The 18014-nt window shown below is 37.3% G+C and overlaps 1 protein-coding gene across 1 annotated transcript in view; it reads left to right on the forward strand.

The window, feature by feature from the left end:
• Nucleotides 1–18014, forward strand: part of LOC127961048 (bifunctional heparan sulfate N-deacetylase/N-sulfotransferase 4) — a 45185-nt gene continuing 27171 nt past the window's right edge. The window contains exons 1-4 of the mRNA XM_052560009.1: nucleotides 1–324; nucleotides 2223–3460; nucleotides 16642–16729; nucleotides 17684–17838. Coding sequence (XP_052415969.1) covers nucleotides 2477–3460; nucleotides 16642–16729; nucleotides 17684–17838 — 1227 coding nt within the window. The 5' untranslated portion in view covers nucleotides 1–324; nucleotides 2223–2476. The remainder of the gene's footprint in view (nucleotides 325–2222; nucleotides 3461–16641; nucleotides 16730–17683; nucleotides 17839–18014) is intronic.

The following is an 18014-nucleotide window of genomic DNA, read 5'->3' on the forward strand; positions in this document are numbered from 1 at the left end:
ACACTGGAGGGAGTCGTATATCTCAGCGCTCCTCTCTGGATCGCTATTCTCTTCAGTTCGTCTTTTGAGCGCTTCTGTCTCCAGTCCTGTCTCCCCCCGCGCGCTCCTCTAATCCGTGTCGCAGCGAGAGAAAGGGAGAAAGGGGAAGAGGGCGAGGAGAGAATAACGAACCGGTCCCCGCATCATTCCAGATGGCTGCCTCTGAATCAGTGGATGAGATTGGGCTCTCGGGTTCAGAGCCGTGAGAAGAAGCTGGTGTTCTTGGAGAAAGGCGGCTTTGGTGTGACGGCTTCCCGCTCAGCAGTGCCTCAGGTTCGGTTTAAGGTAAGGTTTCGTCGGCTGGAGAAAGCAAAGTGCGGCTTATTTTGAGTTAGGTTTATTGTAGTAACTTTGTGCCGAATGGGGTGCTGAACGTCATTTTGCGCGAGAGATTTAGAGATGCGCTGTGCTGGAATGTCACGTTACCGGTATCTGACCGGAGACGCTGTGCGTTTAATTTTTTACTCGTGTTGCTTTTACGGTCTTTTACTTTATTATAATTTCTTCATATTTCATCAGCGTGACTGATAGCGGTCTCCGGTTTAGCTTTTGAAGAACCAGCACAAGCACATGTGTATGTTTGTTTGTCACCATTGCATATCAGTGTCTTGGGCTAAGTAACGTTATTTGAAAACGTTTTTGTAATTATTAGTTTTTCTAGCTTACAGAGCATCATTACTTTTGTTCGCCTTTTGTTTCTTTCTTTTTTATTAAATGTTAGACTTTCATTTTCTCTTTTAGGTTTAGACATTATCTCGGGTTATTATTTGCGTACATTTTTTAATTTTAAACAGCAACTGTAGCTTGTTTAGGTTTTAACCCAGATTTCTTAATGCATTTAGTCTGTTGAACATGAGAGGACCTAGCCAAGAAATGTATGAGATACAATATTGTTATTAATGTAAATTCAAATAAGCAAAAGATCTCGTCCTTTGCGATGTTTTCCAGCTCAAAGAATGCGCCGCCTCGCGGGGAAACACTCACACGCGCGCGCGCGCACACGTTGGTTTGATTATTTTAGTAAGGGCAACTCACAGACTCAGTGCTTTTATAAGGAGGTGGTTATATTCTCTAACCCGCACATAAGTCTGCTGACGATAGATATGAAAATAAGATTTGGTTTATAAATAAGATAAGATTTATCAGACTTTTAAATTGTGAGCCCCACTTCAAATGTTTCACTGTGTTTTTAAAAGTATTAGCAAGTATTAGGCTGATCTGCACGTGGGACAGCCTGCAGACTGCACTAAACTCCCTGATTATTCAGTTTTCAATAAACATAGTAGAATAGTCAAGTATTAATCACACTCCAAAAAGAATCACTTGCGATTTGATTTAGAGTGTCATCTAAATGTAAATTGCTAGAAAGTCAAAATCTCTAATAATCCACTAAGAAAACCTTTATCTCAGTTTGAATGCAGAAGGACACTGTTTTGGTCATTTTAGTTTTCTCATGTTATGAAATTCATCCTGCACCTCAATCTCACATTCCCACCTTCTTGAATTCCCCTGTGATGTTCTCGAACAACGCTGTAATCTGTTATTTCGATCTTGTTTAATTCATGTCTCTTTAATTACGTACTCCGATATCACACCAACCGTGACATGCACATAGTCACACACACATAAACAGAGTGCACAAGAGCACTTCCTACTAAATTTATTAGTTTAGAACGAGTCGTTGCATTTAATGAGAATATATCCCATCATTTATTTTCTCACAAAATATCCTCAATGTATTTGCCCCAACCTGTGTTAGGCTGTCTAAAAGAGGAAAAAGAAAGTGTACACTTTAGCCGCCATCTCTTTTTTTGCAGAAGCAACTTGGAAGACAAAATGCGGTCGAGCAGATTACCTGATGCACGAAAAGTACATGTGTGACAGTTGATTCCCATTAGACAAATGATGAATTTCTCCCTTAGAGCCACCCTTAGGCTCCTATTGGCTTATCCTCCAACTTCCTATTTATATGCGGCCAATCACACACTCCTCCCGGGAAGTGTTGGCCACAGCTGGTGAAGTGTTGATTGAAAACAACCTGGAGGCTGACGGCCCCTCAAGAGCATCCATACACACCCTTGATGAACACTTCTGTGACAGAAAAAACACACACAAACACACATATCTCAGAGATGCTTAACGTTATGCTAAAACATTGTCTTTTGAACCCGTCTTCTCTCCAGGTTTGTTGGAGGTCAGGAGAAATCCCAGGACATGGAGAGTCACTAGTTGGATGCAGATTCCTTTCGGGAACAGCTGGTGCCGTAGGTTGAGTATTGTGCCACATTTTCAACTCTTTCAGTGGCCTGTCTTGGAAGCGAATTTTACAGTTTTGTGAGATGGTCACATGACTGCAGCATGATTACCAAAAAAGCCAATTAGCAAACAATCAGAGATTCCCACCCACACACACTCCCACACATGTGTGCCGTTTGCCATGAATCTGGCCACCAAACTGCGGAGGAATCTGAGGAGGCTGATCATCCTCCTCGCCACCTTCTGTATGGTCAGCGTATTAGTCTCCGCCTACTACCTTTACACAGGCTCCACCCAAGAACTGGACCTCGCGGATCGCGCCGTAGGTCTAGACTGTGCCGACCTCCGGGCGCTCCCTTTCCGACAGTCAGAGCCTCGGACGCCTAAACCGATTGATCTGTCACGTAAGGATCCGGTGGTGTTGGTATTTATAGAGAGTCAGTATTCTCAGCTGGGGCAGGACATCATCGCCATTCTAGAATCCAACCAATTCCGTTACCATGCCGAAATAGCGCCGGGAAAAGGTGACATCCCGCCTCTAACGCATAAAGGACGTGGACGCTATGCGCTTGTCATCTACGAGAACCTTCTTAAGTATGTCGGAATGGACACATGGAACCGTGATCTGCTGGATAAATACTGTGCCGAATACAGTGTCGGCGTCATTGCCTTTCACCGTGCAAGTGAAAACTCCCAGCCTGCACTGCAGCTGAGGGGTTTCCCTCTGACATTGCGAACAAATGTTGCACTTCGAGACTGCTGCGTTAACCCCCGCTCACCTCTGCTTTACGTAACACGGGCGGAAGTGGATCGAGACCCTTTACCAGGAGAGGACTGGACTGTGTTTCAGTTCAACCATTCCACGTATGAACCAGTCCTGTTAGCAAAAACTCGGCCTAGTGAGAGTGGGGCAGTCCAGGTGATCCCAGGTCCCCAGGGTCTCCATGCTACCGTCGTGCAGGACTTGGGCTTGTATGATGGGGTGCAGCGTGTGCTATTTGGACACGGGCTGAGCTACTGGTTACACAGACTTATACTAGTGGATGCCATCGCTTATCTCACAGGAAAGAAGCTGTCACGATCTCTGGAACGCTACATCCTGGTTGACATAGATGATATTTTCGTGGGGAAGAAGGGGACGAGAATGAATGTGAATGATGTGAAGGTAAGAGAACTGGTTAAAGAGTATGTGTATTAGTTGGAGAAATTGTTAAAATATAAAAAAAGTTCTAAATCTATAATAATTAGCGCATTTAAATGGTGTCATGATACGATGCATCAACAGAGACATTCCACATTCTATACACACATCTACCGTAAAATTATTTCCAATCTGTTCCAACTAATCAGCAAAGACGAGACAAAGACTGCTAGCTGAGCTCTAATTAGCTGTGTGGGATTTTGGAAGCAGCATTTGGTTGATATTTAGTCTGAGTTTCCCTTCGCAGGTGTTCACGTCTGATTTACTAAATGTGAATGTTTTTGTGTGGACAAGAAGGGAATGTTGTGTGTGTCAGTGAATTGGAGTGGGTGTTTGAGTTGGCCTCAGTCAGTATAAAGAGGCTATTTAGAGGGACAAGAGCAGTAAAATGGTGTTCATTCTCTCTTTCACACACTCATTCATAATCTCGTTCCCACGTTTGGCCCCTCTCTGAGGCTGTTCAACAGATTGAAGGGCCGTTCAGGCTCCATTGTGAAATGACTTCACGACTTCCAGAGCTTTCAGTTTCAAGTGCAAACACACGAGCGTTTATGAATTAATGTGGGCATCATGCAACAATTAGAAATGGATACACTGATAGAAGAGAGTCAAATATATAGAAGAACAGTTCACCTAAAAATGATTTTGATAAAAATTATAAAAAGATTTTGTTTCAAACCTGTATGATGTTATTTATAATTTTTGGGGGGAGTGTAAGGTAGATTTACATAGTTTTTGTAGTGAACTGTCAAAGGACAGAAAACCATAAAAGTAGTCTTCTACAAGTTTTTGTGAGAAACAGACTATAATGGAATTAATGAAAACAAAGAATTCACTCAATTAATACAAAGTTAAGTACAATGGCAGTACGTTGTGACTCAATTTAACTCTTAATAAAGCATTTAAATAGTGTCACCAAAAAAATTAAATGCATAAATTCACAAATGCTCCAAATGGTTTTGGTGTAAAACAACTCAATATTTAAATAAACGGTACAGTAAAATTGTGGCAGCCACCATTGATCTGCTGTGCGCCATGCATCATGACGCTCTCCCATCCAGTAGGTGGCAGAAATGCAACATTATTTTTTTACTTATGTTGTTTTAATGGCAGGGCTTGTCCCAAATCCCACGCTTCCAGTCTTGGCCACTATGATAGCATATGCATGTGACATGAAGTAGGTGTGCAAAACTCGAAGCTCAGTGCCCTTAACGCACACTAAATCTGAAGCTAAGTGTATTCCATCATCCATTACATTAAGGAACCTTAAAATTGGGAAATGTTGAGAAAAACTTTGCTGGGTAAGTTAGTTTATTTCAGTATCAGTTTGTGTAAAATGTAAAGTGTTGGACATTTTACTGGTGCAAAGATGCATATGTGTATTTTGTAAAATGTTTGCAACAGTTTTTTATCACTTTTTTGCGCCACAATTTAAAGTGCAAGGTATTACATATACAAAGTAAATAGTCTGTAAATGGAGCTCTGTCTGTAAATAAAGCTTTTCAAAAACTTGAAAAGTGGGATAAACCCATTGGTTAATTTGAGTGTTCAATTGGAAAGACTGCAAGTGTGGGTATTGGGACAGACGCGCAATTGTCAAATGGAGCACAATGTTGGTTGCCATGATTTAACTGTAACTTTTTTGGGTGAACTACTCCTGCCTTCTACAGACTCGGATACCCTCTTTTTTGTTGTCTTAACTAAAATAAACTACACACATCTTTTATGAAATGCATTAATTCATAATTGTATTGCTAACAGTTTCCGTACTATATCTCTTCTGTCTGACTAATCAGAAACTTTAGTCACTTTTCATGCAGTTTTACAACATTTAAATGTATGTATTGAGAAGTACCAATTTTGTGTATATTCATATTTTTGTAGTGTGTCCATAAATATTTAATTAGAGTGATTATAAACACATTTTTGAACCCATGGCACGTTCTACATAGTTCCACCGTATGGGTCATTTCCTTGTTAACTGTCCCTCAATTTCAAACAAACAGACTCTTTAAACAGTGTGATACCATTATACCTAGCGCTGGTATACATTTAATTTCCGAATCTAATGTTCTCTGAGAAAGGTTAGTGGCGAAGCACGTGACAGCTCCCCAGATGTTGCTAGCTAAGAATGTGCACTATCAAATTCTTCCCGATTGGTCTGAGCTAATTCAGACCTGGCAAATTAGCCGGCGGTAAGATGGAGGTTCTGGAGGGGGTGCTCAGGGAGAGAATTAGAGCTAGTCGCTCTGGAGCACGGCTGGAAATGTCAGTGGAAAATTCCCAGAGGATTCTGGGGAAAAACAAGGCGTGTAGTGATGGGGGAGAGAAGTGGGAAGGCTTTGATCCACCAGCCATTGTTTTTAGCCATTGTTACTGCTGGTTATAGAGAAGCCTCTGACTGTTTACGGCTGGCTGTCAGAATCCAGAACAGGTGCGAGTGTTTGTGCGTGTGTGAGGAAAGGCCGATACTAAGCCAGTGGAATGAAATGGCAGATAACAGCTAATCAATGGAAACTCACGGTTCTTAACTGCTGGGTTGCGACCCAAAAATGGGACACAAGTCTGTTCTGGTTGGGTCATGAGTTGAAAAACAGTGCTAAATACTAAAAATAAAGTGCAACTAATTTTATAATCATATATATTTAGACTAATGAACTTATAAGTGAGAGAAATTGCTTGGTAGAAAGAAGGCAACGTGTCCTCATTCTCATAAAGTAGGTAAAAAAGATAAAAAACAAAATATATCCAGACTGTGTTAAATATGTTCACTTAAATTGAATAAAAGCATGTCTCCATTAGATTACCGTAGTAATCATACAGAAGATACTTTTTGACTTTTGTTAGAATAGGCTTATGCAATGTATTTGTTGAGAGTATAAAGATGAGAGAGAGAGAGAGAAAACATGAGCGAGAGCGAGAGAGAAAGGAACCCTGTGTGCTCTAGATGTAGGTGTTGTAGATTAGAATGTCACTCTTAGTGACTGCTTGCCATATCTCCCATCAGCCCATGGGGCAGGCTGAAAAAACAGGGGACACCAGTGATAAATGACTCGATGCACACTTGCACACACTCAAAAAACACAAATGGGATTTACCTTCACTTTATGTGAATGTATGTGTGGATTCCCCAAGCAGAGATTCTGCTGAAATTGCAGTTAAAGTGACCTTGTGTCTGTGATTGTGGAACAGGGCATTTCAGCACAGCTGTGTGTATGTAAAACTTTGATTTTGTAAGGTTGTGTGCAGTGCCGTCGCTAGTGTGGTTAAAAGTGGTGATGATTATAGGTGCCCCTGGTGAATGCCCGAGACCAGCATTAAATATGCTCAGGATAGTTGATGGGCCTATACTACGTGTATTCATTTAAGCTTATCATTTGCATGTGTTTTTATTTAAACCGTGCCGATTAAAACATTCAAGAGATTTGAACACATTTAAACCCAATGCAAAAAAATCTTGACAAAATGCAAATCACTCTTTTCATTACAAAGCAAATGTATAAATATTAAGATGGTACTGTTAGCAATATCTTGCAGCCTTAATACATGTACAGTACAGTAAGTCATTTTGTGCGTGTGTGTGTGTGTGTGTGGTAAGTATGATTCTTGGCTTTGAAACAGCATATAGATGAGGATTAAACACAAAGCTGCCACTTCTTCAGCTGCACACTGACTTCAGCATGTACTGTAAAACAGAATCACAGTGAACAGAATCACAATATCAAAGCTATACCTGCACACATCCAGTCAGAGACTGAGAGCAGAATCAAAGTGACTCCTGAAGCCTCCCTCTCACACTTCAGCTCATACATACACACAAATATGGGTTAGAAAACAAGGGAAATGAGAGAGAAGAACAGAACAGCCTCTCGTTTCCGTTACACTTCAGAAGGGAGAAAAAAATGTAAAGGGAGTTAAAGAAATTGTTTACCCCAAAGAAAAGAAAATGCTGAAAATCTACTCATCATTAAGCCATCCAAGATGTAGATGAGTTTGTTTCTTCACAGATTTTTTTTTTTGAGAACTGTAGCATTGCATCACTTGCTCAACAATGGATGCTCTGCAGTGAATGGCTGCCGTCAGAATGAGAATCCAAACAGCTGATAAAAACATCACAATAATCCACATGTAATCCACACCACTCCAGACCATTAATTAACGTCTTAATAAGTGGAAAGCTGAATGTTTGTAAGAGACAAATCCATCATCCATTGTAAGCAAGTGATCTAATGCTAAATTTCTCAATGTAAAGCTACTGTACCAGCTGTCGTTTATTTGATTAAGGGCAGATTTTTCAGATGTGCATTGGTCTTTACAAACTACTGCACAGAAAAAAAAAAGAAAAGAAAAAAAAACATAGGTATGGACTTAAAGTAATCGCAGATTCTGGCCTGAAGTGCTCATTGAATCAGCCGGTACCTTGTTAACATGACTTCTCTTCCCTGTGGACTGATGAAAACCCCCTGTGAGCCTTTACTCCCAGAAGTTGTCAGATTAGGGTTTGCCAGATTGAGCAAGTGCTTTCCAGTTTTGTGTGCAATATGCGTCTGTGGGCGGTTCATGTTGTCTGTGAGTAAGACTAGCTTAAACATAGAAGTGCATTTTTTTTGGATATAGTTATGCTTAATTTTTTAATGCATTTGTTCAGTGATGATTTCTGATATTTTGACTTATTTTGAGAATAAATTACAACAATGGCTGCAACCAATGATGGAGAGAAGGTGAAGGAAGTGGAAATAATGTATTCTTTAGCAATTTTTTTTTTATTTCTCTCCCTTTTTTGCCTTCACACAGACCGTATGGTGCAATTATACTTTAGGTGACCTGATTCGAGTAACAGATTGTGGTTCTTTTCAATCCCATCCCCCTCTTTCCTACTTCCTATCCAAATCTAGTCAAATCTAAACAATGGCAGAAAAAAAAGGCCCCAAAAATTGTGCACAAACCAACTTAAACAGCCACTTGTTTCTTGGACTACATTTCTGGCCCAAATTCAGTGGCAATTTCTCTTTTCTTGTGTGTATTTCGGTAGATAAACAGACTCAGGTCAGAGATTTTGTCGTTTGTGCACTCCGTCCAAGTTTGATTGTGTTGTGTGCTCTCCGCTTTTCTAACAAGACGACAGACTGACAGAACGTTGTATAATGCAAGCGGTGCAGTGATTAGGTAATTTTGAAAGTCATGTGAACCTGACACTTTTAGAGCAGATTGAAACTGAAGCATCAGTCTGATGTAAAATCTGAGCTTCCGGAGGTCAAATACAGACCAATCAGAGAAAAACTCACACACCAGACCTATTTTCAGAAAGTATTGATCCAATGATATTTCTGTTCGGAGTAAGATGGAGCTGGTGTATGTGTGTTTCCATTAAAGGACTCCGGAGGTTGCTAAGCAGCTGTCTTCATTTTCAGCTGCACACTCACGTCAACAACACACTCACACATGCGTGTCCTCTCGCACTTGACACATTATGAGATGTGTTGGGGAAGCTACTTGCCAAACTGCATATCATTTAAAGTATAGACAAGCTATACCCTTTAGAAAAATATTTTACAAATAACAAAAAATAGCTAACTACATTGAAGATATGGCAATGCTATCTTTAACTATATAATTATTACATATGACTCAGTTAAAAAGACCTTTATTCATCATGTTTAACAAAGAATAATCAATTGCACACATAAATGTACACATGTTCTGAACTTGAAATTAATAAACAATTATCATTATAAATGAATATTTAACTGAATCTATATTTTTTAATTACTAAAAGAAGATTTGCTGCATCTCAGCTCAAGTGGAGCTTTTTATGTTGCAGCGATAAAACTCTGAAGGAAAGTTCCAGTAAAATAATTAATCTCCATTCATCTCATCACCTACATATGTGAACTCAATATAATAGTAAGAGCATCAGAAGAGCCTTGTCCATTCATACTAATTGGGCACGTGGCTCTTTATGTGGATTTCTGAACCAAGTGGATTTTGAATGCAACTTCCAAAGGCTAAAAACAATATTTGCATCTTTGATAAGTAATTTTCTTAAAATCACTTATCCACCGATATGTTCCACTGAAAATCATATGTCAGATCTTGGAGGATATGCATGTAATCACTGTATGTAGTAGGGGTGTAATGGTAAACAAAAATGATGAAGTCATGGTTCGATATGTTTTTGGTACAGCAGAAAGAAAACATTGTTTGCTTGTTTGCTGAACACACTATGCCTTTGGTTAAAATAATAATTGTCATTGCTGGTGTAAAACACTCTTCGTACTGCAGTGTACGGTGCTTTTCTTAATGGGGGAAAAAGTTTAAAGTGCTTCCATGTTTGGATGCTAAATATTTTAGTAAAAAAAGTATATTTTAGTCAGAATTATTTCCCTCCCATTCTGTTGCACAGTTTTATATCTTCAAGTAGAGATCAATAAATGCAAAGAAAACTAACAAAATATTAAAATAATAAACTACTGTTCAGACTCTAGTCACGATATCTTACATTCAAGTGTTTTTGTACAGTTTTAGTTTTAGTGTACAGAAAAAAAAGAAAAGAAAAAACTTATAGAAAACTATTCTACTTTGTGAGCCCCTATGAAATCCCTCAAAGAAGGCCACGTTTTGTCCCACAGCGAGCAGTCCAATATCACACACAACCGGATTTAGATGGATCCTTATCCCACTCTATTCTTCTGCCCCTCATTACATCATACGTATATAACAGTTATCAAAAATCAAATGCACGAACACACACACACACACACAAACTGACATAAAAGTAGTATTTTTCCTCCAGTAATCAAAGAATGAGGCTTCACTGAGGTAGACTAAAATATGCACTTGCTCTTTTTTTTCTCATGGCCTCAGGAATAAGCAATGATTTCATGTCCAATAAATATTACATGTGGAGCCTTTCCCAGTTCCCCTGGTGCACACACACACACACACACACATGTACACATATGCACATAGTCTGCCTTTGAAAAGCAGATTTGATCCGCAAAAGACCATGTTGAGCATTATGGCTTCAGAAAGTCATTAAACACATACCTAACATGAAATATATGAGGTAAGATAGATGGATGGATGGATGGATGGACAGACAGATAGATAGATAGATTGGTTTGTTAGTTCAATATTAAAGGAACACATTGCTAACAAAACTCTAGAAATAGCTGTCTCTGTCTTTCTCTGTCCCTCTCTCTCTGTCGTTCTCTGGGGGCATGTTCGTCTTCTTGCCTGCCCAGATGTCTTCAGCTATTTGTCAGCATTTCAACAGGTCCACTCCTTCTTCCCTCCTCCACTTTCACTCTTTTTTCCCTCCTTCCTTCTCTCTCTCTATCTCTCCCCTGTGAGGAATCGATCAGTGCTTTCAGGTCATTAACATGCGTCTCTGTCACTCTATCTTCTGCCTGATCGGCCCTCAATGTCAGCAGAGAGACACGAGAAGAGAGGAATGTAAAAGAAACATTCAGATGAAAGAGTGAGGGATAAGAAGAGATAATGTAAAAGCCCAAAAGAGGACAGAGAGTTTGAAGGGAAAACGATGTAAAGAACAAGTGATAAACATACACTGGTGTGTTTTTAAACCCTCACCAGAGGCTCGTCTATGAATGTGTGTGCAATAAAATGAAGCACAGCTTTGGTTGCAGTTTTTAAATATAATTTGCTCTCTCTGCAGTCTAATAAAAGCCAGTCAATCGGATTAACTCTGGTGATCATGCCTTTTCTCCCCATAACTGTTCTTTTTATGGAGATCTTAACACTATAAACTTACTTAGAAACTTACTGTTATGACTAAATATGATTGTAGTTTTGGGGAAACTTTTGGAATAATTTTATATGCTCAACAGGTGACTGTAAAATTAAAAAAGCACTTAGATATCACTTTGACATACTGACTGTCTGTGTTAACCTTCCATTGCACAATGAGTAAAAACCAATGACAATAATAAAAAACCTCCTATTCATGTAAACATGTATTTTTATTTTTTTTTGACTGCAAGTGTTTCAAAAATAATTTAATTAACAGCATTCGTTTTGAAGCAGGTAATGATTTAAACGTTGGTTAAAATAATTATTAATTCAACACATACATAATGCTAGTAAATCCCAATAGAAATTGTCCAATCTTGGAGAATCTGAAATAGATCAAGCTCAATCAGGACATAAAAAATAAACACATAACTTATTCCGAGACATAATGCTTACTACATACGGTACGGACTTAAAGACATGAAGGTTTATTGTTTCCATGATGATGCATGGTAGGTTTTGAATTTGAATACAGTATTGAGCAATATAGTAACATAATCAATTCATTTCAAATACTAATACCAGATATATGTTTATGTTTAATATTCTCTGCACAAGAATTATGTTTTGTGTTGGCTCAGTGACACACTCACCTTAACAATTTCAAAATAACACTTATCCTGCCCAAAAAAGACCATAAACATTGCAAGTAATGTCCGAGTTCAAAATTAAGTTTAGAACGCAATGAGCAATCCAGTCATTCTGTGGTAAAATCTTTGTAAACACATTGTACATAAACGATAACAGCATTCAATATGAAGGGGTGACTTATTATTTGTGCCCTTACTGTAGGTCTCACATGGGATGAAGAGGGTTACATACGTACTAAGACTTATGATTCACATTTGTTAATGAGTCAACATTTCATTTCAAATGAATTGTATTTTATTTGGAGTTATTTAAATGTCTTTGTTGCCTAGGAGCAATTTGTGTGTTGGTGTAATGGTTATGAATGTAACAAAGGCTTGATTGGTATTCACATGTTTTTTATCATCTATTATTAAATATCTACCTTTTAGTATTTACTTAACATTTAATAAAATAAAAATGCAATTTTGCCTAATTGCAATTTTTCTGTTATGTAGCAAGTGTTTGACATTCAGCAATGGCATAGAGTTTGATTAATTTATTTTCATTGTCACATAGTTTTGCCTCCAGGAAAAGAAGTCCCTGAAATATTACTTTTTTTTTTTTATAAAACTCTCTAACATTATATCAATGAAGTCTATTTAATGCAAGAATATTAAACTTTTATTTAAACATTGCCTTCAGTTAAAGACAATTCTGCAAAAAGTCTTATGAAACGGTCCATTTATACTGCACACCTGTATTGAGCAAGTGAATTATACATCTCTCCATTACGTCTTAAGGGTACTGATTAAATTTCTGTGGAGCAAAAGTCAGTAGAATGCACTTTCCTTGAAGAAACCGTATCATTGTACGCTCTGATTACTTTGTCTGATTAGTCTCTCGGAGGATCAGAGCTAGTATGGGGTTACTAATTAGGCTGAAGCTGATTAATGAATTTAAATTACTACAGTTCATCCCAGGCATTTTTAGGTCAACCAAAGACAATAAATTTAAAGCTGAGCTTAATTGCGTGTGGCCTCTGTTTGAAGTTGGTAAAAGATGTAGCTTCTTAAAGTGGAAATTAAGCTTTTGTGTGTGTGTCTGTGTGTGTGTTTTCTGGAAGATTCAAATTCCACTAATATCCAGATACAGCATCTGGATTAGTGCAGGCCACAGAAGTGATGTCAGTTGTAATCTTGGCAGAAACACCCATTCCTATTGGCTGATGTTGGTATACACAGGTTTCAAATATTTGTTGATACATATGTGTGTGTGTGTGTGTGTTCCCTTATGCACTTTGGGTATGTAAGAGCAAATTAACAATTATGATATATATATATATATATCTTTATAATATCTTTTTTTTTTTTTTTTTTTTTTTTTTGTCTACTGAAGGTTTGAAACTTTGTGATTACTTATTTTTAAAACAAAATATGCTGCTTGAGTAAATGATAATATTAGGATATTTATAAAAGTTTTAAACATTTTCAACAGTACTCTTGTTAAGCTTCATAAAGACATGTGACAAATGCATCATGGCATACATTTCTACTCCGAATATGACACTGGATTACTGTCTAGATTTTCCCATGAAATTTTTTTCTATCAACATCCATTTATATATTTGACAGTTCAGGCAGTGTCAAGATAGAGGCGGATTAAATTATGTTGTATTGTTATAAAATGATATTAATTATAATAAGTTTCACAGACTGTTCAAACTTAACATGTGAAAATAGAGCTGCTGTGCTTTTTAAATCATTTGTTTTGACATCCATTGATTGGTGTTCCTCTTTAATAAGATCCCTCGATCACCCAGACACAACCTCCCTGTAATTCACACCTAGTGCAAAACTGTTGAGATAAATCCTGTACATGTGAGAGTTATGCACAATGTGCTAAGGTTCCAAGATTTACAATGTTTGCTTGTCCTAAAACAACCTTCTTAACAAATAATCATAGGCCAAACACCTTTTATCTACCCATAATGTGGGTCCCAAAAGACTGTTTTTTAAACATGTAGTGCAAGCCTAACGGGTCAAACTTACAGTAAGCTCAAAACCAACATGAATATCATACTGGGGTAAAGCATGTGAAGGTTTTGGTGATAGTAAATGACAAAACACAGATTATTCAAAATAACACTGAATCTCCAAGCTGATTGGAAGCATCTGAACTATGATGCCATTATGAAGCTGCTTCTTTGGCTTATTAATGCATTAATGATTCATGCACACTCTTTTGAAGTATGCTCAGTAAATGTAAGGAATCGATTTAAGACAGAGCTGTTTAAAACCTTACTGTTCAATAATTAATTTAGCTCAGTTTGTTGCATTTTAATAATGAGGACCCTGACAGTGGATGGGAATGCAGACGAGCTGAAGAACTTCCAGTAACTTTTCCCATGTGTTTGTTGTTTGTGTTGCTATTTTAGATTTGTGTTCTGGAAGAGTTTTGCAATTTATGCGTGTGCCATGCATGTCACAGCGCTGTCTGTAAAAATCTCCTAGAATAGCTCTGTCTCTCTCTTTTTTCCTTCTGTCATCTATTTCAGGTTCTCTCTCTCCTCTCATCCTGTCATTCCCCTCCCATCTCTCCTGCACTCTAGTTTGGCGTTCTAATCCTATGATGTCAGATTCGCAACATCCCAGATTCCCACATCAATAATAAATGGGTTCCCACTCTTTCTTTTATTTGCATTCTTCCCTCTCACTCCTGCAACAGAATACGTCCCATCTAGATTTTGCAGGGTAAGATGAGGTACTATTTATTGTCACCTATACAAGAAAGCTTAGACAGAAGACAAGGGAAGATCTACTTTTTTTTCAAGGCATCATTAGATAAAACAAAAACTCTCATTGGATGAGTCTATGAGAGAAAACTACAAACATAAGGCTTTTTTTAATTGTTTTATATGTGTTTCATTGGCTGAAGATGCTTCTAGTCAGAAGTTAAGATGAGCTGAAGGTGAAGTGATCAATTTTAAATATTCAAGTAAAATATATAAATTATTTCTTACCTTTAATTGCATCACTGTAATCTGTTTATTAATTATTATATATGAATGTGTTGTGTGATTTTGTTTACTGTATTTATTGAATTTATTTAAAATTGTATATTATATATTGTACATGTATATTAATCTAAATCACATAGAGTTTGACTGGGAATACAGTGTATGGTTGTATTATATATTTTAATAATTAAATACACTTAAAAATATTTATATTATATCTAAATGTATATTGTACAAATGATAGAAAAATTGGGTCAACCACATAAAAACAGCAAAAATGGTACTAGTTTTTCTTTAAAAAATACCAGTAATTAGTTTCAAACATTATAAATAATTATTAAGAAAATATAAAGCTTTTTAAAAATGTAATTTAAATTTAAATTAAAAATTTAGGTCCTCTTATTAATGACAAAAAATGTAAACAGAGCTGCAATAAACTAGATTTAATTCAAATATATTGCTTGAACAAATCAAATGTTTTGCCACAGAAGTCATAAAAACTCTAAATGTAACAAAAAATACTAAATGTATACACTGTAAAAAAACAACAACAAAAAAACACACACACATATATATATATCAAGGTTGTAAACAGATTATTGGAATGAATTTTACAAGAAAATACTATTTCAGTTTTTCTACTTCAGAATTTCACATTTAGTTCAATGTGTTACTTGCCATTTCTTTGTAATTGTTTGTGAAATGTACTGATAATGTGTGTAAAATAGGGCATTTGCCGTATGTTTAAATAGAGATGGATATTTCCTGTTTATATGATCACATGAAAAAAACATGTATAGATACCTGGATGCAAGAGTTGGGTAAACGTCCTCCCAGGTTCATGTTACCCACTCTGCCTTACCTTTCTTTCTGCGTTCAGAGCCTCGAGACTTCAAACATCAGGCCGAATCTCCCGAGAGACACATAACACACTCCATTCCTTATTGAGAAAGGCATCTCACCAAAAGCCTCAGTTTTAGTAATATCACATTACGACATGAACATTGAATTAGATGACAGTCGCTTGTGAGGGCAGATCATTTTAAATTAATGAGTGCTTGATCAGAATGCCACTTTATTAGGTTAAGATGTGAAACGCACATTGACTGGTGCGCCATCACGTGGGTGAGCTGATTGGATTATCAGGACGCGAGTACCTTGCTGATTTTGTTGCAGTTGTTTAGTTAGATGTAAATGGAATTAATTACCAAAATGTCATCAGGGATAACTGGCACACTCTCACTGGAGGATAAAATCAAATATATTACACCTGTCTCCTGGGTCCTGTCCGTGTGTGTCTGCCTGTTTGCCGGAGTGTGTGTCAGCATATCTTCCCGAGCTCTGTGAGTAATGACTTGATGACACCGTCTAAGTCAGCCAGCACGCCCCTTCCTGCCTTCCGCGATATTACCATATATCCTGCAAAACAGTGACACACACGCTCACACTCGCTGTCAGTCGTCAGACAGATATTGATTGTATTTGCATGGTGTCTTAGGCTAGAAATATATGAGACTGTTTTATTGGAACTGCTGCAATGAGGCACCTGCCAAACCCAAATGTCATTACTCATCACGGAAAGATCGATCACATCCTTATACACAGACCATGCACAGATATACTACTGCATAATGTTAATTTAAAGAGTTCATTATTGTGATGTGTATTATGCTTGATTGATGTACAATGGAAATGTATAATACAGTGCAGTCTTCAGATTCTAATGTTTGATGTTTTCATCTTCCAGGCTCTTCTGGAAACACAGAACATGTTGAGGGCGTACATCTCTAACTTCACCTTTAACCTAGGATTTTCTGGGAAATTTTTCCATACAGGTAACTGTGTGTGTTTTTAATTGATTTGTTGTAACATGCCTGATTACGTTGCTTTAAAAATAATTCTGTAATGTTCTGATTGGTATGGTAACAGAACTCTGCCATAGCAACTCTGAAGTTTCTCATGTTAGAGTTTACATGTTCTATTTTTGAAGTGTGTGTGAGTGATCTTATTTTTTTAGTGTATGTTTTATTATTTTAGTACTGCAACTTAATGAAAATGAGAAATGTTGCCATGTCAATTAGCTGAAATAATATACATGTAGGTGTATTAATATATATTAATATTTTAATTCATTTAACTTTTATTTTAAGATATGAAAATGTGTTTTTTTATGGTTTTGGTTTTAGTTAGATCACCCAAACGTTGTGGGTTTTTATATATGTTTGTTAAGACTTTATGATATTTATAATGTTTGCTATGTATAAAGTTTGCTGCAGACCCAGACTTTCAATCTTGAAACATGAAATAATAATGTGTGTGTGTGCGTGTGCGCGCGCGCGCGTGTGTGTGTGTGTGTGTGTGTGTGTGTGTGTGTACGTTTGATGTGGGGAAAAATCTATGCAAATAAATGTCATAATTTCTAATCAACAATAATTTTGTCAAATTATGTAAAAAGTGAAAATATTTAATAGTATTTAGGATACATAAAATGCTTACAAAAACAATTGCTTTAGCAAAACAATGGAGTCATCAATTTATGTCCAATTTGATATTTCCCTCACCATCATTTCCACCACAAAATGCTGTTAAACAAAATCAATACTTGAGCTGCAGTGGAAATGATGCTGTAATGGAAATGATATTTGTTGTTCCATGATGTCGTTTTGGGAACATACGTTTTTTGTGGAATTTAAGAATGTTTATTTTCTAAAATTACATGCCCCCCTCATCATCCCCTCAACCAAAAAAACAAAAACTATTTGCGAATGATGTAATGTTTGTTTGTGTAGGTACGCAGGAGGAAGATGACGGAGATGATCTATTGTTGAAATATGTCGATGAGTTCTGGTGGTTTCCTCATATGTGGAGTCATATGCAGCCTCATCTCTTCCACAATGAATCCTCTCTAACGGAGCAAATGATCCTGAACAAAGACTTTGCTTTGGTGAGAAACCCAAAACACAATCACTGAACAAAACCATCATCCAGGTATTATCATATCCAGCGAAATACTCCTTCAGCTGAGGAACCATTAGCCCGGCAGCGAGTCGTGTCATTTACAGTGAGAAAATGAACACTAATTATGCGTGTTTCACAGGTGCTTCGAGACTTCAGTTGTTC

The sequence above is a fragment of the Carassius gibelio genome, chromosome A1 (assembly GCF_023724105.1).
Source record: "Carassius gibelio isolate Cgi1373 ecotype wild population from Czech Republic chromosome A1, carGib1.2-hapl.c, whole genome shotgun sequence".
Lineage (NCBI taxonomy): Eukaryota > Metazoa > Chordata > Actinopteri > Cypriniformes > Cyprinidae > Carassius > Carassius gibelio.